The sequence below is a fragment of the Leucoraja erinacea genome, chromosome 13 (genome assembly GCF_028641065.1).
Source record: "Leucoraja erinacea ecotype New England chromosome 13, Leri_hhj_1, whole genome shotgun sequence".
Taxonomy (NCBI): domain Eukaryota; kingdom Metazoa; phylum Chordata; class Chondrichthyes; order Rajiformes; family Rajidae; genus Leucoraja; species Leucoraja erinaceus.
Window position 1 is genome coordinate 43,800,985 of NC_073389.1, and position 21,845 is coordinate 43,822,829.

Sequence of the window (21,845 nt, forward strand, 5' to 3'; positions counted from 1 at the left end):
CAGAACAAGGGGTCACAGTTTAAGGATAAGGGGGAAATCTTTTAGGACCGAGATGAGGAAAAACATTTTTCACACAGAGAGTGGTGAATCTCTGGAATTCTCTGCCACAGAAGGTAGTTGAGGCCAGTTCATTGGCTATATTTAAGAGGGAGTTAGATGTGGCCCTTGTGGCTAAAGGGATCGGGGGTATGGAGAGAAGGCAGGTACAGGATACTGAGTTGGATGATCAGCCATGATCACATTGAATGGTGGCACAGGCTCGAAGGGCCGAATGGCCTACTCCAGCACCTATTTTCTATGTTTCTATGACACAACTTCATCTAAGCCCCTTGCCCTGTTAGATGAAGTGGTGTACTAACATTGCTGTTCTGATTTAAATACATTCATGACGGCGCCTTAGACTGGTTTATCAAGGCAGCCTGCAAGCAACACACCACTAGATGCAACCTTCATCCAAAAGGTTGTCATTACATCAGAATGGTTGGAGTGGTCTAAGACTGGCACAGACTTGCTGGGCCAAATGGCCTCTTTCTGTGTTGTAAGAAAATATGGGAAATATTCTGAGAAGCACTCTAGGGATCGTATGCCAGAATATTAAACAATTTTTGCCCTGACTTCCAGTTGAACAACAGAAACATTAATTTGTACATCTGTTGAACAAGGCATGTTGGTGTTTTTAAATTTAAAATACTTTTGAATTCTTTGACTTCAAATTTGGTGATTTCACGTGAAATATTGCTTATTCTCTCTTTGGTTTCTGATATGTCTAATTACATTGAAAAACTATGCCTTTTTCTAATTTCCTGAGCTTTTCGAAGTCAATTAGAAATTGATATTTACTGGAATTCAACTCTCAAACTGAAGCTACAAGTGATGGAAATATCAGGAGGGGTTGCATCTATGGAGAGTGTAGATTTGGTTAGTGACCTTTGGAACTAAGATGAAGTATTTCCAACTTTCCTGGTTTATTTCAGATTTATAACATCATCTGTACACGGATAGGAAAGATTTAGTGGGATATGGGTTTAACTTGGGGTGTGGGGGGTGGTGTTGGAGGGAGGGACTAGCCTAGATGGGGCATCTTGGTCGGCATGCCTGAGTTGGGCTGAAGGGCCTGTTTCCATACTGTTATGAGTATGCAGCATTTTTTTCCTGTGAATTATTGGTCAACAGTTTTAAAGTTGGATTTTAAGTCATTTATAGCACTTGACAATAGAATATCTATTTGTAATTTTTTTTTTTTTCCCGTTAACCTTGTTTGTAGGAGAAGTGCTGCTCACACCAACTAGAATTTATGCCAAGACCTTGCTGCCTATTCTGCGTCAGGGGCATGTGAAAGCCTACGCTCATATTACTGGAGGTGGACTGCTGGAAAATATTCCCAGAGTCCTTCCTGAAAAACTTGATGTTGCATTAGGTAAGATATACTACAGTGTGGTGTGTAATAGAAGCAGTCCATTCGTCCCATCATTTTCTGTATCTTGTTCAATGTCATTTCCATGGCAAGAGAAATTACTAAGCTTAATGTAAAGCTAATTTTGTAGAAAAGTTGATAAGGAGATTATGTATGTTAGTAATAACTGCTCTAGGAGAATGTGGAACTCTGGGATTGTGATTTAAATACCAATTTTACTGAATTTATTAAATTGTCCATCACTTTGGGTATCTAACAAGTTTGATGATAAAATTCCCATTGGATGGTGCTAATCATGGCTTAAGACCAGAAGGTTGAAAGGCTTGTTAAATCACATGAAACTTGACTTGATTCACTGGACCAACTTCAAGAACTCTACTATAGGCATGGATTCTAATTCTGGTGATGAATTTGTGTTGCAATACAGTCAGTGTTGGAGATTAACTACTGACACAGTTAATCCCTGATATTATACAACCTAAGCTCTTAAATATTGTATCATCTTTTACAGTGAAATGACATACATTCCTCGCCTAAATATTCAGGGAAGGTCATATAAGCAAAGCGAAACACTGTGCTAAAGATTTATATATTTTTTAAAAACTTACTTTGTTACTTCTGTTGATATTTAAATTGATATTTAAAAGTCTGTGGGCCCTATACAACACAATCACACTGCTTTAACTCGGAGTTCACCCTGTCTTCTGTATTTTCCTGATATTCTGTATCTTCTCTCTTTCTATTTTTTTCTTGTTTTTTCTCTTATGTACATGCATCGCTTTGGAAGATTCCTGAAATATTTTCGTGGCTGCAAAGAACTGGTGCCCTTTCAGAAGAGGAAATGGCTCGCACCTTTAATTGTGGAGTTGGAGCTGTGCTGATAGTGGACAAGGAGAATGCTGCAGGCGTCCTGGGAAATGTACAAAGCCGCTGTGAGGCGTGGATCATTGGAACTGTTGTGCCGCACAAGACAGGTTTCTTACTATCTGTTAAATTTGTGGACACCAGGGGGAGGTGCAGACAATGTCGGTTATTGGAATTCCTGTTTATTTTCAATTACTGAGTAGGATTAATGAAAAAACTTAGTGCTAATCTAAACTAGTTATTTGCTACTTTTTATGTTGAAAATTTTTAGACTTTCGAGATACAGAGTAGAAACATAGGTGCAGGAGTAGGCCATTCGGCCCTTCGAGCCGAATATGATCATGGCTGATTCATCCAACTCGGTATCCTGTATCCAACTCGGTATCATTCAATATGATTCAATATGATCATGGCTGATTCATCCAACTCGGTATCCTGTATCCAACTCAGTATCATTCAATATGATCATGGCTGATCATCCAACTCGGTATCCTGTACCTGCCTTCTCTCCATACCCCCTGATCCCTTTAGCCACAAGGGCCACATCTAACTCCCTCTTAAATATAGCCGATGACCTGGCCTCAACTACCTTCTGTGGCAGACAATTCCAGAGATTCGCCACTCTCTGTGAGAAATGTTTTTCTCATCTCGGTCCTAAAAGATTTCCCCCTTATCCTTAAACTGTGACACCTTGTTCTGGAGTAGAAACGAGTCCTTCGGCCCACTGAGTCCGAGCTGACCTATGATCACGCGGACACCATTGCTATCCTTCCTGTACGCTGGGGTCAATTTACAGAAGTAAATTAACCTACAAATCCACACGTCTTTGGAGTGTGGGAGGAAACCGGAATACCTGGAGAAAACCCATACGAACGTACAAACTCCATACAGACAGCAGTCGTAGTCAGGATCGAACCCAGGTCTCTAGTGCTGTGAGGCAGCAACTCTACAGCTGCACCACCAAGCCACCCTAAATCATTAATGTGGTGTTGAAAGTGACCAGGAATCTTTTTTTTTTTTTCTTTTCTTTGCCTGTTTAAATGTACCCATTCTCATGAGGAAACGTGTAAGAAGGCTGCTAGTGTTTATTTTCATGTTTGGGGTTAAGGAGACCAACAAAGTTTTTGATTCCTTCTTGTAACTGCTGTTAGAAGATATCTAGTTGTGACATTGGGATATTGGAAGTTAAACAACCCTGTTTTGGTTAAGAACATAGTAGTAGCAGGAGTACAGTAATCCAGCCCTTGAAGCATCCTGTACCAATAATCAAGATGCTGAACTTTTACCTCCAGTGCCTTTTTCCAGCACTCTTTCCATATTCCTCTATTCTCTGTAAAGTCCGGAAATTAAGTTCAGTGCTACTTACCAGCACTCCCCTCCATACCCCCGTATCTCCTCACTCCCCCCCCCCCCCCCCCCCCCCTCCTCCGCCGATGCCCTGCAGCTGTCACAGGCCTCAAGCATCAGATTGCAGCAACCAGTGCACAGATCGGTGTTGATGGACAGTGCTGCAGCACAAGCGAATCAGTGAGGAAATAGTAAAGATAAAACGTTGCCTTGGTTGAGATTCTTTAATTCGAATATGATTCCTGAACTTTCAGCATGATGTACTTGTTTTGCATCAGGTCAGGCCGGGGGGATGTCCCACCGCCACGGGTACCATGTAATCCCGGGCTACCTGCTCCATGGTTGGATGGTCGGCGACTAAACCATCTCCCCCACCTGGTTTGCCAGGTGAGGAAGGAACTGTGGACCCCCAGCAGGACCAAAAACAAAACCTGTCAAAGGGCGGATGATCTCCTAGCGAGCCAATGGCCATCCACACTTCAGTAGAAGTTGCGATCACTGTTGTACATGGCATTGGAAGTCACGGTGCCCGTTGATGTTGTCAACAATGACGACGATGATTTGCAGGAGAGATGACAAACGGTTAATGTAAAGGACAACCTATATTTACTTTGAGACACGAAGCTGGAGTAACTGAGCGGGACAGGCAGCATCTCTGGAGATGGAATGGGTGACGTTTTGGGTCGAGATCCTTCTCTTTTTGTGTATATCTTTGGTTTAAACCAGCATCTGCAGTTCCTTCCTACTACATTCACTTTATTTGTAGTGTTTTGCCCTTTTCACTATGGAGTTTGCTGTTTAAAATCTGTTGAGGAAGAGAATATTGAGGCAGTGCTCCCTGTACCTGTGCCATTCTTATGGAAATGTTCAAATTATTTTTCCCTTTTGTATGAAAAGCAGCCAATTGTAACCTTTCATTAAAATGTGAAGTGTAGTGGAAAATATTATCAGTCGATGCCTGTTTGTCTAATATCCAATTTTTTGGGAACATTTTCTTAAAGAGGTTTTTAAAAATTACTTCATTCTCCTTTCAATAGGCTGTGAAAGGGTAGCTATTAAAAATCTCATGAAGACACTTCATCTAAGCCAACCGGTGGATGAAAGTGCTGGAGGTGGTGACGTATCACAATGTCAAGGGCAGACTCGGAAAATGAGATTGGGTGTTCTTATCTCTGGAACAGGTGAGTTGTTCCAATGTCAAATAAAAATACATACAGAAAAGAGAACACACTATTCACTTACACCCTGAATAAAATTAAAGTGATTGTTTGACACTTTCTTCATTCCTGAACCTTGCTCAGGTTGATGTACACCATGGCTGCTTGTTGAGTCATAGAGTGATGTAGTGTGGAAATCGGCCCTTCGGCCCAACCCAAATCTTGCTGTACCAATTGGTACAGTGACAATAAATGCAAACTTGAACTTGTGCACACTGGTCAACATGTCCCAGCTACATTAGTCCCACCTGCCTGCATTTAATCTATTACCTCCAAACCTGTCCTATCCATGTACCTGTCTGTTTCTTAAATGTTGGGATAGTCCCTGCCTCAACTACCTCCTCTGACAGCTTGTTGCATACGTCCACCATTCTTTATGTGAAAAAGTTACCCTTCAGATTCCTGTTAAATCGTTTCCCCTTCACCCTAAACCTATGTTCTCTGGTCCTCGATTCACCTACTCTGGGCAAGAGACTGTGTACCTATCCCTCTTGTGATCTTATACATCTCACGGGAGGTGGGATGAAATAGTTGTTCTATAACAGATGACTAAAAAAGTTAGTTCTGTGGAGTTTGGAAGAATGAGGGGTATTGTTGAATAGTTGAAAGATAAGAGTTGTTATTTGAAATAAGAGGTGCATAGAATATTTAATGATTGAGTAGATACATTTTTGAAGGACTTGGGAATAGAGAGCTCTGGAACTGGCATAGAAAAGTTGAGACCTGGGGCAGAGCAGCGATGATCGTATTGAATGGTGAGCCAGGTGGTCTATTCCTGCACTTTTCATGATTTCTTATATCCTGGCGAAAAGAAAAAAGGCAGTTGTCTTGCTTTGCATATCAACAATATGAGCGAGTGGTGGACTCCAGAATAAAACCACGTAGGTCTTTGTGTGATCTTAAACCTGTTCATTATTTGCTCCCAGGTGATGGTCTTCAGCAAAAATTGCTGGAGTACAATCAGTAACTGACTGGTTCCACCAAGATGCGGGACAGAATGCCACAGATCCTTCTTCAAACTTTACAACTCCTCCCCCTTCTGTCATGGGGTAGACTGAGACTGACTGCCTCCCCCCAATCTTTGCACATCTCCCAAGCCTTTCCACTTGTCACTTTAATTTTGTGTTTCATGTATTTTGTTTTTTTATGACTGTTGGCAGATCAATTTCCCTCCGTGGATAAATAAAGTTCTATCATATCGTATCGTCTTGCGTTTGAATATCCACTGTTCTGCCACATTTGCGACTCTTATTCCAGCATTAGGTGGGTGCTGTAGTGCTGGGAGTTGACAGCTATGTGTAACTGGGGAAAAGTACTGATTTCTTTTAATTTGGAATTGTGTAAGTTTTTTTTTGACAGTCTTTGCCTTTTAAGGAACAAACCTTCAGGCCATCATAGAACACACAAAGGATCCTGCCAGTCTTGCAGAAATAGTCATTGTTATTTCCAACAAAACTGGTGTAGAGGGACTGAAGAAATCAACCCGAGCTGGCATTCCTACAAGGGTGAGAACACTTCCGCATTTTGGTAGTATGGGCTTGTGCAATAGATGTAGTCAGTAGTTGTTGCATGCTAGGGCAAAAGTAAATGACCAGACTTGTAATGTTAAAACGGTGATATGTGGATTAGATCAGTTTATTGTCATACACACCAGTCATACATTTCTTGCTTGCTTGAAGGCTCAGAGTTATGATAGATACAATGATGGTTTGACTGATTCAACAATACATTCAACAATATAAACAGCAGCAGAGTGCAAAGGTTGTAATGCAATCTGCAGTATTATAACCATATAACAATTACAGCACGGAAACAGGCCATCTCGACCCTTCTAGTCCGTGCCGAACACGTATTCTCCCCGAGTCCCATATACCTGCGCTCAGACCATAACCCTCCATGCCTTTCTCGTCCATATAACTATCCAATTTATTTTTAAATGATAAAAACGAACCTGCCTCCACGACCTTCACTGGAAGCTCATTCCACACAGCCACCACTCTCTGAGTAAAGAAGTTCCCCCTCATGTTACCCCTAAACTTATGTCCCCTTGTTTGCATCTTCCCTCCTCTCAGTGGGAAAAGCTTATCCACGTCAACTCTGTCTATCCCTCTCATCATTTTAAAGACCTCTATTAAGTCCCCCCTTAACCTTCTGCGCTCCAAAGAATAAAGCTCTAACTTGTTCAACCTTTCTCTGTAACTTAGTTGCTGAAACCCAGGCAACATTCTAGTAAATCTCCTCTGTACTCTCTCTATTTTGTTGACATCCTTCCTATAATTAGGCGACCAAAATTGTACCCCATACTCCAGAATTGGCCTCACCAATGCCTTGTACAATTTTAACATTACATCCCAACTTCTATACTCAATGCTCTGATTTATAAAGGCCAGCACACCAAAGGCTTTCTTTACCACCCTATCTACATGAGATTCCACTTTCAGGGAACTGTGCACAGTTATTCCCAGATCCCTCTGTTCACCTGCATTCTTCAATTCCCTACCATTTACCATGTACGTCCTATTTTGATTTGTCCTGCCAAGATGTAGCACCTCACACTTATCAGCATTAAACTCCATCTGCCATCTTTCAGTCCACTCTTCCAACTGGCATAAATCACTCTGTAGACTTTGAAAATCTACTTCATTATCCACAACCCCTCCTATCTTAGTATCATCTGCATACTTACTAATCCAATTTACCACACCATCATCCAGATCATTGATGTACATGACAAACAACAGTGGACACAACACAGATCCCTGTGGCACCCCACTAGTCACTGGCCTCCAACCTGACAAACAACCATCCACCATTACTCTCTGGCATCTCCCATTCAGCCACTGTTGAATCCATCTTGCTACTCCACCATTAATACCCAACCATTGAACCTTCTTAACCAACCTTCCATGAGGAAACTTGTCAAAGGCCTTACTGAAGTCCATATATACAACATCCACTGCTTTACCCTCATCAATTTCCCGAGTAACCTCTTCAAAAAAATTCAAGAAGATTAGTCAAACATGACCTTCCAGGCACAAATCCATGTTGACTGTTCCTAATCAGACCCTGTTTATCCAGATGCTTATATATATTATCTCTAAGTATCCTTTCCATTAATTTTCCCACCACTGACGTCAAACTAACAGGTCTATAATTGCTAGGTTTACTCTTGGACCCCTTTTTAAACAATGGAACAACATGCGCAGTACGCCAATCCTCTGGCACTATTCCCGTTTCTAATGACATTTGAAATATTTCTGTCATAGCCCCTGCTATTTCTACACTAACATCCCTCAATTACAAATAAAATATTAAAAATCTGCAAAAGAATAACTAAATGAGTTAGTGTTAAGAATAGGGGAGGCACGGTGGCACAGTGGTAAAGTTGCTGCCTTACAACGCTAGATGTCTGGGTTTGAACCTGACTATGGGTACTGTCTGTAGGTTTTCCTCGTAACCGTGTGGGTTTTCTCCGGGTGCTTAGGTTTCCTTCCACTCTCCAAAGACGTACAGGTTTGTAGGTTAATTGGCTTTGGTAAAAATTGTAAATTGTCCCTATTGTACAATATTATAGTGTTGTACAATGAAAATGTTAGTGTATGGGCATCGTTGACCGGCGCGGACTCGTTATGCTGTAGGGCCTGTTTCCGCGCTGTATCTCTAAACTAAGCTAAAATAAGAATACATGGCAGTGTCTCCTGGAAGATGTGATTTGGTTCAGGAATCTCAATCTTGGAAGGATTCTGGGTTAAATAGACAAAGTGGTAGTCATTTGGAAGGGGTGTAGGAAGGAACTGCAGATGCTGGTTTACACTGAAGATATACACAAAATGCTGGAATAGCTCAGCGGGACAGGCAGTGTCTCTGGATTGAAGGAATAGGTGACGTTTCGGGACGAGACCCTTCTTCAGAAGGGACTGGGATAGAATCCCTTGAGTTATTCACTGTTAGATCTGAGTAGCAGGAAATTCTTACTCGGGTATACTAATAACAACTAGTCGATATACTAATAACTTTAGTCGATCTGAAAGCATTAGTCCATGATGGTGGACATTGTAAGATTGACTGGGTTTTCTGAAAGCATGCAAGAGCAAACAGAACTATGTTATTAGCTGGCTGTACTGTCTGAGAAACAGTACGGAAGATAAACAAAATCCGTTAAATCTGATAATGCAGTTTTTCTATATTATTTCAAACATTTTTTATAATGTATCTGATTTGATTTTTTTGTCAACATTGAAAAACCTTTAGGTTATTGACCACAAATTATTTGGAAGTCGTTCTGAATTTGACAACACTGTCGATCAGGTGCTTCAGGAATTCTCTGTTGAACTGATTTGCCTTGCTGGATTTATGAGAATCCTCTCTGGTCCCTTTGTCAGAAAGTGGAATGGTAAATACTTGATTTTTTTCCCTTTATTTGTCCCATGTGATCTGAGCAGTGATTCTACAATAAAAGTAGATGGTCTTTTGGGATCTCAAATCTGCACATGTAGAAACCTACATTTTGCAACGGTATTTGCATTGAAATCTTGAAAATATATAATTGTCCTCTATCTTAAGTTGTTACCTCTTCCGAACTAGATTGACTGCAGCTGTCATTACCTGCTTAAGTATGGATCTGAAAAAAATAATTTTATAGGAGCATGAATAATATGGTGAGAAGATATTTCGAGGCTGCGGAATTACATGCAAGTTTTGGTCCAATTTAAGATTTGTAACTTCAATAACAGGTGTTCTCGGTAGACTTGGACATACATGCAAGGTGGCAGATTTACAGCAACATTTTGTAACTTAAAAATCAAATAATTTTAAACCTTAAAAATAGAGAATCAGGAGTTGGGCCTCTTGAGTCAGTTCATCTATTCATATTATAACTGTATCTATATCTCTCTCAACTTCTCCACCCAATAAGGTCATATTCATAAGGAATAGGAGTAGAATTAGGCCATTCGGCCCATCAAGCCTAATCCGCCATTCATTTATGGCTGATCTATCTCTCCTAACCCCATTCTACTGCCTTCTTCTTCTTGCATATGGCGTGCACAGCCTTAAGTTGTAGGACAACTTGTTCTATTTGATCTTATTTGATTGTGCATGCCGGGTTGATTGCATTTGTTGAAACAGGGCGGACCATGTGAAGCTTGCAATCTTCCACCCCATTCTCCTGCCTTCTCCCCGTAACCTCTGACACCTGTACTATCAAGAATCTACCTATCTCTGCCTTAAAAATATCCACTGACTTGGCATCCACAATTTCTGTGAAAAGAATTCCACAAATTCACCACGCTCTAACTAAAGACATTTCTCCTCATTTCCTTCTTAAAAGAACGTCCTTTAATTCTGAAGCTATGACCTCTAGTCCTAGACTTTCCATCTAGTGGAAACATCTTCTCCACATCCAATCATTGTGTCTCTGATTTCCCCATTGACCTTGTGTTAAATATATATTTGATTACTCCCCAGGGGAAGAGACTTCTTTTGTGGCTGGATTACTTTCACTCCAGCTAGTAGTAGTAACTAACCTTTTATTTTTCCTCCAAGGGCAATGAGACAATCTGTAATTGTAAGCTGTCTTTTAGGGAAAGTGTTGAATGTCCATCCATCACTGCTACCATCCTTCAAGGGGGTTAATGCTCACAAACAGGTGCTACAGGCTGGAGTACAGGTGACTGGCTGCACTGTGCATTTTGTGGCTGTAAGTATTCCACTAAGTTCCAGTTTATTGGTTTCCATATTTTTCCTACAGTTTTCTTTATCCCATTATGTTGTGGCAGCCTTGATTCATTTATTAGACACAAAGTGCTGGAGTAACTCAGCGGGCCAGGCATCTTTCGCGAAAAAGGATAGATGCCGTTTTGGGTCGGGACCTTTCTTCAGTCTGAGTTACTCCAGCACTTTGTGTCTATCTTTGGTATAAACCAGCATCTGCAGTTCTTTGATTCTACATTTTTATTCATGTATAAGGTCATAAGTGATAGGAGCAGAAGATCAACTCAGCCATTCAATCTATTTCTATTCGATCTATTTCTCCCTCCTAACTGTATTCTCCTGCTTTCTCCCCATAATCCCCGACACACGTACTGATCAAGAATATCTATCTCTGCCTTAAAAATATCCATTAACCTGGCCTCCAGTCTTTTGTGGCAAAGAATTCCACAGATTCACCACCCTCTGACTAAAGAAATTCCTCCTCATCTCCTTTTTAAAGGAACGTCCTTTAATTCTGAGGCTATGACCTCTTGTCCTACTCTCCCACTAATGAAAACATCCTCTTCACATCCACTCTAACCAAGCCTTTCACTATTCAGTACATTTCAATGAGGTCCCCCCACATCCTGTTTATTAGCTGTTTTACAGCTGCTGTTTAATCCTATTCCAAATAAATCTAGCATGCAGTAGAGTTCTGATGGAGTGCCGTACGATTTAAGGCTTTTATGAAAGATCTACAACTATGTGACTGCTTTCTCTGTCGGGTGGAATCTAGAACAGCCAGAGGAAATCACTTTTCTTACGATATGGGAACCTACCCTCCCTCGTCTGCTTGTCGACAACTCTGATCCTCGTGTCTTTAACCAACACTGGCAAATTTGCACTTGTCAATTAACACAATTATTCATGTAATAAAAATGACATGCAGATGCTGGTTTACACCATAGACACAAAATGCTGTAGTAACAGCTGGTCAGGCAGCATCTCTGGAGAAAATGGACAGGTTAAGGTTTGGACTGTGACCCTCGTCTATCTATTTTCTTCAAAGATGCTGCCTGACCCGCTGTGTTACTCCAGCATTTTGTGTCTCTCAATTATTCGTATATTGTTTGAGCTTGATGTACAAACGGTGCGATATTTAAATTGTTGAAAATTTGAGCTGAAACTAAGATTGTTCCGATGATTTGGCTCTTGAATAAAGTCAACAAATACAGAACTAGTTCACTGTTCTGTACAGCTTGAAGCATGAACATTTGGTTTAGTACCATATTTCCATGTGTTACATTTGGAAGTTGTGCTGCTTCCACAGTCCAATTGCCTCTTGGAACTTGTTCTTGTTGATGGCGTTTGGTTCTTTAACATGTACCTGTCAAGTCATTCCAGAAACATTGCATCTAATTAATGTTCCTGTGTCTATCTGTGTGGACTTAATTCTCACTTTTGATATCCCTCTCTGTATCCAAACATGCTTTGGGATTTACCCATTTGGATCGGCACCTTCATAGTCTGGGCCACATTTTCTTGGTAGGTTGTGGTTGTGCCATTTCAAAACAGTCTGGCATCTTGGTGAAAATGTAAACCATGAATTACCTCAGGAATTGGAAACTTTTTAGTGACATGTGAAAAATAAATTGTGGGCTGAATGCCATCAAAATATTAGCAAAAATAATTGTGATGCTCCTCACCAATGTACGTATAAAAGTGACACCAGGTTTAATACCAATTCCCACATATATTTTTGTAAAATTTTAGGCCTGATTCTGACTTCAAGCTGATGTCGGCCAACTTTTGTTTCTAATGGCGACTCTTATTTCATTGGCCATTTCAGGAAGAAGTTGATGCTGGTGCAATCATTGTACAGAAAGTGGTGCCAGTAAAGGTGGGGGATACAGAAGAAACACTATCGGAAAGAGTGAAAGAAGCAGAGCATGTGGCATTTCCAGCTGCTATTCATCTGGTGGCCAGCGGAGCACTATGTTTGGGAGAAGATGGGAAGATTAGCTGGAAAGTACATAATTCCACTTGATGCCAGGCACCAGGGGCTCATTGGGATTTGCTGCAAAAGGCATGGATGTTTTGCAAACTGTACCCAACATAAGTCCACATTTAGTCTGCTTTCAGTCTCTCTTGTCGTGCGTGCGTCCCACACCAGCTGTGAATCCCACTAACTCCCTTTGTATTCACTATTACTCATTTTGATATTATTACTTAAGTAGGTTATTAAAAGAGTGCCATGCCATTCCAACAGAACTTCCATAGACCGCCACAAAACTGCAGAGAAGAAGAAAATTTGTACATTTTTTTGTGTTAATAAAACTTTTCTAAAGATTAATTCTGCTTCGGTTTGTAATTTTGTAAGAGATTTAAAAGTTCAGGAAAGGGGGAAGTTTACAATCCAAGCCTTAAAGAAATAAGAGCAGCTATGTGTGGTATTTCTCAATAATTGCATACTAGGTATTAATTGCAGCAAGTGCCTTTAATTTGATGGCCCCAGTGCAGAAGGTTAGACTAAAGTAACATGTAAGGAATAAAAGTCACCGAGGCAAAAACAGATCACGGTTTCCTCTAGCAATTCTTGAGCTCTCATGTAAACTACCTGGTGAGTACACACAATAAAGGTTGTTTCCAAGCTGTGCTGTGTAGAACTCGGGAAGAATTGAATGCAATTTTACTTTGTTTAACCTACAACCAAACAAGGATGGCTAGATGCCCCAAAATCTCTGTCATAAGTAAACAATCCTTTATCTTTATGGCCATGAACTACGTGCAGCCTGAAACAAATGCGCAGTAAAACTTGTATGATCTGCTGTCCAATTGTGTGAAAATGGTTTGATGTCTTGGATCACGTGGGTTCTGTTTCGATATCTCCTTTTGTACTCATTAGACTCTAATCCTATTCTCCCATTACACTCAGCAGGGCCCTGGTTCCCTTATTCTCTTTAAACTTAATGGGTTCAGTGAAATGTTTTATACTTATATAGCATCGAAACACAATGTGACTTAAAAGTCCACTGGGGTATTAATAGAAGCAGCGTCCAATAATCTAGAAAATCCGTACAAATATCTGGCACAAAATTCATGAAGATGCTGGATATTTCAGGTTTATTATGTTCTTACATACTCGTACAGCATGGAAATGTGCCCTTACACCCAATTCGCTCACAACACCAAGGGTGCCTTCCTAAGCTCGTCCCATTTGACACATATCCTTCTAAATCAATAAAGTTCTGGCCACCACTCTTGGGAACGGATGTCACTGAGCCAGAGAGTGCAGAGAAGATTTATCAGGTTGTGGCCTGGATTGCATGAGTAGTAAGTTTCGAGATACAACACAGAAACGGGCCCTTCGGCCCATCGAGTCTGCGTCGATCAGCGATCCCCACACACTAACGCTACCTCACACACACGAGGGACAATTTACACTCGCACAAAGCCAATTAACCTACATACCTGTACGTCTTTGGAGTGTGGGAGGAAACCGAAGATCTCGGAGAAAACCCAAACCCAATGGGAGAACCTACAAACTCCGTACAGACAGCACCCTTAGTCGGGATCGAACCTGGGTCTCCAGCGCCACAAGCATTGTAAGGCAGCAACTCTACTGCTGTGCCACCATGGGGTTGGGTTTGTTTTCCCGATAAAGGACATAGTGAAGGTAGAAATCTTTTTCCCCATGGTGTGGTATCAAAAACAACTGAGTTTTCTGGTTTCCTCCCATATTCCAAAGACATGCAGGTTTGTACGTTAATTGGCTTCTGTAAATTGTCCCTAGGGTGTAGGATAGAACGACTGTACAGGTGATCGTTGGTCAGCGTGGACTTGGTAGGCCAAAGGACCTGTTTCCATGCTGTATTGCTATAACTAAAACAAAATACTTAACATGTCAAGCAGCGTTTGTGAAGAAGAAAACCTTTGGTAAATGGGCAATTCCAACATTTTCTGTTCCAACCTTTGACTAGCTTCATTTGCATAATCTCCCTTCCCCCCCTTCTTTCCCCCCCCCCCCCCCCCCCTTCCCCAAAAAGAAAGGAGTGGAACTGGCCAAATTCCACTTTGCCTGGAATAAAACAATATTGTGCACTTTTCTGGGTATTTTAACACCCATCAGGACATCTTACCACTAATCTCCCAGTGAGATATTTTGCTGTTTCTTTCTCTCCGCCCGAATGTTAGAAGTGCGATGCCATAACTTTACCTCCAGAATGATAGTCAATTTAATGATTAGAAAAATGATGGTTTTGCTCTCATCTTTCTTCGTAACAATTTTCCCTGATGCCACGCAATTTGAAGTGCCAATACCCAAACTGCAATCTTCAGCAAGTTCTATTCTCTGCATCATTAAACAAACTGTCCATAGGCAAAGCAGTTGGTTATCTTAGTATCATTTGAGGCTGTTCCTGGTGACCTACTCATTTCAGTGTCTGAAGTACACTGGTGAATTAAGACTAATTAGACATTGATTTGCAAGTATATTCCTGTCACAAGAGCTGGCAGTGCGCATAGGGATTTGCCTGGATTAGCGGCTTACGCAGAATGCAGCTATTCACAGGCTGCACTGATTTAGTGTGTTGCTAAGACTTCCCAGGCAACCTTCTATCAGGAGCACCAAGTTATAATCCTGGAGGGGAGGGTCACGTATAGCACCAGGCACAAAGAGCATGCCCCATGCACTTATTAGATCTTCACTCACCTGTTCGGCTCTCTCTATAACCCACCATAGCAGCTATTTAGTTTAGTTTATTGTCACGTGTACCAAGGTACAGTGACAAGCTTCTGTTGTGTGCTAACCAGTCAGCAAAAAAACAATGCATGATTATAATCGATCCATCCACAGTGTACAGATGCATGATAAAGGGAATAACATGAATAATGATAATGTTTAGTGCAAGATAAAAATCCGATCAAAGATAGTCCAAGAGTTTCCAATGAAGTAGATAGAAGCTCAGGACTGCTCTATGGTTGTTGGTAGGGTGGTTCAGTTACCGGTTAACAGCGGCGAATAAAACTGTCCGTGAATCTGGAGGTGTGTGTTTTCACACGTCTGTACGTTTTGCCTTATGGGAGAGGGGAGACGAAGGAATGGCCGGGGTGCGACTTGTCCTAGATCATGCTGGTGGTCTTGTGGAGGCAGCGTGAGGTGTAAATGGAGTCGGTGGACGGGGGATAGTCACAAAAAGCTGGAGTAACTCAGTGGGTCAGACAGCAGCTCTGGGGAAAAGGAATAGTTGACGTTTCGGGTCGAGACCCTCAGACTGAGAGTCAGGGGAAAATGAAATGAGAGATGACAGTGGATATAGAACAGTGGATGTAGAGATATAGAACTAATGAATGAAACATATGCAAAAAGGTAACAATGATAAAGGAAATGAGCCATTGTTAGCTGTGTGTTAGGTGAGAACGTGTTACAGACAATGAGACTCAACAAGAGGTTGGTTTGTGTGATGGTCTGGGCTGTGTCCACAATTCTCTGCAATTTCTTGCGGTCTTGGTTCGAGCAGTTCCCAAACAGTGCTGTGATGCATCCCGATTAAGTAGTGATACTACGCAGTAGCTAGAAGACAAAATGGCAGCAGCTGTGAGAACTTGCAATAGGTCAATGGAGCACTGGTGATGTTACGCAAGAAAAAATGATGACTGGCTGGTGAGCCCCAATATTGAAGATCACAACTGGGCACAATGGTGGATGAAGTGGTTAAAGTTGTCCAGCAATCAGAGCTGCAAATGTGAACTTTAAAACCAGATTGATAATCTAGAATTTAAAAACAATTGTAAAAATGGCAATGAAACAACGAGATTGCTAGAAAAGCCTGTCTGGGTTCATAATGCTTTTACTCGGTCTGGTCTATATGTGGTGGACTAACGGAAATGGCCTGGCCAGCGCTCAATTATATGGTTGAGCAGCAGCTGCTCGACAAGGTGACTTCCCAATGGTTTCTGGAGCAATTAGAAAAAGGCACAATGTCTAGTGAATAGAAACAGAAAATAGGTGCAGGAGTAGGCCATTCGGCCCTTTGAGCCTGCACCGCCATTCAGTATGATCATGGCTGATCATCCAACTCAGTATCCTGTACCTGCTTTCTCTCCATACCTCCTGATCCCTTTAGCCACAAGGGCCACATCTAACTCCCTCTTAAATATAGCCAATGAACTGGCCACAACTACCTTCTGTGGCAGAGAATTCCAGAGATTCACCACTCTCTGTGTAAAAAATGTTTTTCTCATCTCAGTCCTAAAAGATTTCCCCTTTATCCTTAAACTGTGACCCCTTGTTCTGGACTTCCCCAACATCGGGAACAATCTTCCTGCATCTAGCCTGTCCAACCCCTTAAGAATTTTGTAAGTTTCTATAAGATCCCCCTCAATCTTTCAAATTCTAGCTAGTACAAGCCGAGTCTATCCAGTCTTTCTTCATATGAAAGTCCTGACATACCAGGAATCAGTCTGGTGAACCTCTGTACTCCCTCTATGGCAAGAATGTCCCTCCTCAGATTAGGAGACCAAAATTGAACGCAATACTCCAGATGTGGTCTCACCAAGACCCTGTACAACTGCAGTAGAACCTCCCTGCTCCTATACTCAAATCCTTTTGCTACGATTGCTAACATACCATTTGTTTTCTTCACTGCCTGCTGCACCTGCATGCCTACTTTCAATAACTGGTGTACCATGACACCCAGGTTTCGTTGCATCTCCTCTTTTCCTAATCGGCCACCATTCAGGTAATAGTCTACTTTCCTGTTTTTGCCACCAAAGTGGATAACCTCACATTTATCCCCATTATACTGCATCTGCCATGCATTTGCCCACTCACCCAGCCTATCTAAGTCATCTTGCAGCCTCCTAGCATCCTCCTCACAGCTAACACTGCCCCCCCAGCTTTGTGTCATCCGCAAACTTGGAGATGTTGCATTCAATTCCCTCGTCCAAATCATTAATATATATTGTAAATAGCTGGTGTCCCAGCATTGAATAGTGAAAGGCCTGGTTAGAGTGAATGTGGAGAGGATGTTTCCACTGGTGGGAGAGTTTAGGACCAGAGGTCATAGCATCAGAATAAAAGGATGTACATTTAGAAAGGAGATGAGAAGGAATTTCTTTAGTCAGAGGGTGGTGAATCTGTGGAATTTGTTGCCACAGACTGCTGTGGAGGCCAAGTCAGTGGATATTTTTAAGGTGAAGATTGAAAGATTTCTGATTAGTAAGGGTGTCAGGGATTATGGGACAAAGGCAGGAGAATGGGATTGAGAGGGAAAGATAGATCAGCCATGATTGAATCTGGGAGCAGGCTTAATGGGCAAATGGCCTTATTTGGTTTTAGTTTAGTTTGGAGATACAGCAAAAAAACAGGCCCTTCGGACTTCGCTGACCAGCGATTCCCGCACATTAATACGATCCTACACACTGGAGTCAATGTTTACATTTACCAAGCCAATTGTACCTACATACCTGAACGTCTTTGGAGTGTGGGAGGAAACCGAAGATTCTGGTGAAAACCCACTTGGTTATGGAGTGAACACACAAACTCCGTACAGACAGCACCCGTAGTCGGGATCAAACCCGGGTCTCCGGCGCCGCAAGTGCTGTAAGGCAGCAACTCCAACACTGCGCCCCCTTTTCTGTTCCTAGAACTGATGGACTTATGGCAGAGATGCTCAGATCCCCAAAACACAAATTAATAAAAATCTTTCATTGACTTTTACAAACAGAATCGGGTCACCTCATAATAATGTTTTCATAAACCAAAATAATCTAGTTGTAAATTCTGCTTTATCCAATTCATTTTATCCATTCTGCAGTTAGCAATGATAAACAATCCAGTAATATATTTTTCAAAACCTGCATTGAATCTTGAAATGTTTTAATTGGATATAGCAATTTAACACAGGGCATGATGCCAGCTCCCCATGCTTTGCCTCCAATGCTGAATAACTAAAAGTTAGATCCAAAATGGGCCTGATCGATATAATGGTAGTTTGGGGAGATGTAGTGTCAGGGGGTGGAATGAGAAGATCAAAGCAGTTGCTTAAAAATGCTCAATAGTGTAGGAGGTGACTAATAGGTATATATTTCATTCCCAATATTTTTTCCTCATAACTATTCTTTTATTTGTTTTACAAATCTGATCAACATTTTCTTCTCAGCGCCCCTGCATTGGCAATTAGAGAAAGGATTTCCAATTTATCTTGATGTGCTCCAATAACCTTAAGCTGGAAGGGATATCTGAGTCCATCAATCTCATATGTTCAGCGGCTGTTTCACATTTGATTTAATTAAATCATTTCCAACCGATTACTTAAAAATGACAAGTGATTCAACCACAAGAAATACTCTGCAGAGCAAGGATGCCAGTTAATTTTACGCAAGTTAACTGCATATGCTTTATGTAAGAACAGGGAGATTAGACCAATGCAACTTTATAAACAAATCGGGACATATGACAATAAAACACTCTTAAGCGTCTTCAGTACTTTGCCTTTGTATTGCATGCACATATTTATGTGCAACATGCTCACACTGTGCAGCCTTGCCCCATGCCTACATATATCCCAGGTACATGGTCAATGCTGAGCAGCAAGTCAAGTGTTTTATTGTCATATGTCCCAGATAGAAAAAGGACATTGTTATTTGCAACAGAATATATGAAAACATTATAATAAAATAGAAAAAGTGCAGTGCCCCATGCCTACGTATATCCCAGATACCTGTCCTGTGCAGCAAGAGTCAAGAGAGTGATGAGTGCCATATAGTCCCTGGTGGACTCTTCGGAAGTGATGACCACAAGGTACCGTGCCTGTGCTGTGTTGCTGTGTAGCCGTGCCCAAAGATCTTAGAGATCTTTGGCCGTGCCCTCTGCCTACACATATCCCAGGAACCTGTGCTGTGTAGCCTTGTCCCATGCAAACATATAGATAGCTGGGCAGCTGGCCTGTGCTCTGCCGCCTGATTGCGCCGCGCTGGGGCCTCGCTGCTCCCCCTGGTGGCGACGACGACGGCAGCAGCGGGATCAGCTGCATTGTGGGAAGCCCTAGGCCGCAGGCCCGACAACTACCATGGCGACCAACATCGAGGAGATCTTCCGCTCGTTCGTGGTGAAGAAGATCAAGGAGATCGAGGACGAGAAGCACCAGAGGTAACGGCACGACAGGTCGACGGAGCGAGTTAGCGACAGAGCTGGAGGCGGGGACGAGCAAGGACGGCGGCGATGGTGCGGATTCCCGTCGCCTGGGCTTGAGGCGTCTCGGCTGGATCGGCCCCAGCGGCCCGACCTCGGCCTCGGCCTCAGCCCCAGCGGCCCGGCCCGGCCCGGCCCGGCCACAACCCTGTCCCCACGGCCGTGGGCCCAGATACAAGCCCGGGCCGCGCTCACAGCCCGGGGATTGACCCGCACCCCGTGCAGTCTGTCTCATGGCGGCAAAAAAATTGACGGAGGTTGTTATTGACGTCCGGTCGTCCAGCCCGGCGGGTGGTCGATGAGCGTGGAGCTGGAGGGAGCAGGGGTGGAGCCCGGCTGGGGGGGGGCAAGGGGAGGGGGGCGGGAAAAAGAAGTGGAGGAGGAAGGGAGGGGGAAAGAGAGAGGGAAAAATGTGGAGGGAGAAAAAAGGGAGGGGGGGGGGGGGGATGTGGAGGGAAAGGGGAGGTGAGGGGAATACAGGGGTTGGAGGAAACGGGTGGTGGTGGGGGAAAACGGGGAGGGGATGGGGAGAAACGTTGATTGGGGGAAAAGGAAGGGGGAGGGGGGGGAAAGAAAGGGTGGGTGGAAAGGGGAGGGGAGGGGTGGGGGGGGGAAAAAAAGGGGAGGGGTGGGGGGGAAAAAGGGGGAGGGGGGGGGGGGAAAAAAAGGGGAGGGGTGGGGGGGAAAAAAAAAAAAAGGGGGGGGTGGGGGAAAAAAAGGGGGAGGGGGGGGGAAAAAAAGGGGGGGGCGGTGGGGGAAAAAGGGGGGGGGGGGCGGGGGGTGGGGGGGGGAAAAGGGGAGGGGGGGGGGGGGAGGGGGGGGGGAGGGGGGGGGGAGAGAGGGGGGGGAGGGAAAAAAGTAGAGAAGGGGAAAAAGTGGAGAGGTGGAGGGTAAAAGTTGGGAGGGGCGGAGTTGGAAAAGGGGGGGGGGGAGAAAGCCTGGGTTGATAAGGGTAGTTTCGGTGGAGAGACTGGGTAGGAGAGTTCAGTTTGGGAAATCAGAGGGGCTCGGGCAGAAACAAGTATGGGTAATGGGATGGGACTGGGAGAACTCAGCGTTGGAAATAGATGGGGAAACAGCCTGCTTTGTAAGTGTGGGTAAAACAAATAGCCTGGTTTAGGGGAGAGGGAAACACCAGTCTGGTGTTGGTAATGGGAGGCGGGGTGGTGAAGCCTATTATTGAATTGATGATGGGGTGCGGGGGTGTATGGGCAGCCCAGGCACCCAGTGTGGAAGGATGGGCTGTCTGGGTGCTTGCACTGAGGAGGTGATTGGAGGAGGAGTAGGTTGAGTCCAAAGTGGTGGGATCTGGGTGGAATGGTGGTTGCAGCCTGTTGTTGCAGCAGGGTAGTGGGTGTGGCAGGCACCAGGGGCAGATGTTTGTGGGTTGCAGGCAGCCGGACTGGCTGGGGCATCCAGTCTGGCAGAACATTTGCAGGCCAAATTTGGCTCAGTGGATGCATGCCGAGCATAAACAGACCAGCAGGACCCTGACCAGTGGTCCAGAGGGCGTAGTTCAGCAAGCTGGGCAATAATCAATTAAGCAGTGCTGATTACTCATCCTGGGGTTCCTATCAGGTAGCCCAAGAGGCTGCTCTATGAATGTGAGATATGCTGTAACCAATTTGACTAAAAGAGTCTTCTGTAATTGTAAAATGCCAATGACATTAACATATATTTAAAATGCTGCTTGGACAATGAATATTGACCAGTAATCATTGGAAATTACTCTCAAAGTAGCGATCTTGTATGTCCATCTAAGAGATCAGATGGGGCGGTGGGTTATCAGCTAATCTGGGGGGAAAAAAGGGCTGCAAGATTTGAGTAAGGGTTTGGTACTGACCTCTTTTGTCAGTTTGGGCATTTGTAGCTCACACATTTGTTTTGAAATATATAGTTCAGTCCAGAAAAGTTTCTGTATATAGTTTGGTTCAGGAAAGAACTGTAAGAAAAAAATATAGTTCAATGTTAATATTTCTCCCTGTAACTTTATTCATGTCTCTTCTAATTAAGTGTAGGTTCACCAGGTTAATTCCCGGGATGGAGGGACTGATCTATGATGAAAGAATGGGTCGACTGGAATTTAGAAGGATGAGAGGATATCTTATAGAAACATATA

At 43.1% G+C, this 21,845-nt stretch overlaps 2 protein-coding genes across 7 annotated transcripts in view; both read left to right on the forward strand.

The window, feature by feature from the left end:
• The window catches only part of gart (phosphoribosylglycinamide formyltransferase), a 48,288-nt gene extending 35,402 nt beyond the window's left edge, over positions 1-12,886 (forward strand). For both annotated transcript variants that reach the window (XM_055645085.1, XM_055645083.1), the window contains exons 16-22: positions 1,265-1,417; positions 2,185-2,388; positions 4,663-4,806; positions 6,217-6,347; positions 9,094-9,235; positions 10,425-10,540; positions 12,383-12,886. In XM_055645085.1, the coding sequence (XP_055501060.1) occupies positions 1,265-1,417; positions 2,185-2,388; positions 4,663-4,806; positions 6,217-6,347; positions 9,094-9,235; positions 10,425-10,540; positions 12,383-12,580 (1,088 nt within the window). In that variant the 3' untranslated portion in view covers positions 12,581-12,886. The remainder of the gene's footprint in view (positions 1-1,264; positions 1,418-2,184; positions 2,389-4,662; positions 4,807-6,216; positions 6,348-9,093; positions 9,236-10,424; positions 10,541-12,382) is intronic.
• A 6,661-nt stretch (positions 12,887-19,547) lies between these two features.
• Positions 19,548-21,845, forward strand: part of LOC129702973 (protein SON-like) — a 44,016-nt gene continuing 41,718 nt past the window's right edge. For all 5 annotated transcript variants that reach the window (XM_055645093.1, XM_055645095.1, XM_055645096.1 and 2 more), the window contains exon 1: positions 19,548-19,684. In XM_055645093.1, the coding sequence (XP_055501068.1) occupies positions 19,605-19,684 (80 nt within the window). In that variant the 5' untranslated portion in view covers positions 19,548-19,604. The remainder of the gene's footprint in view (positions 19,685-21,845) is intronic.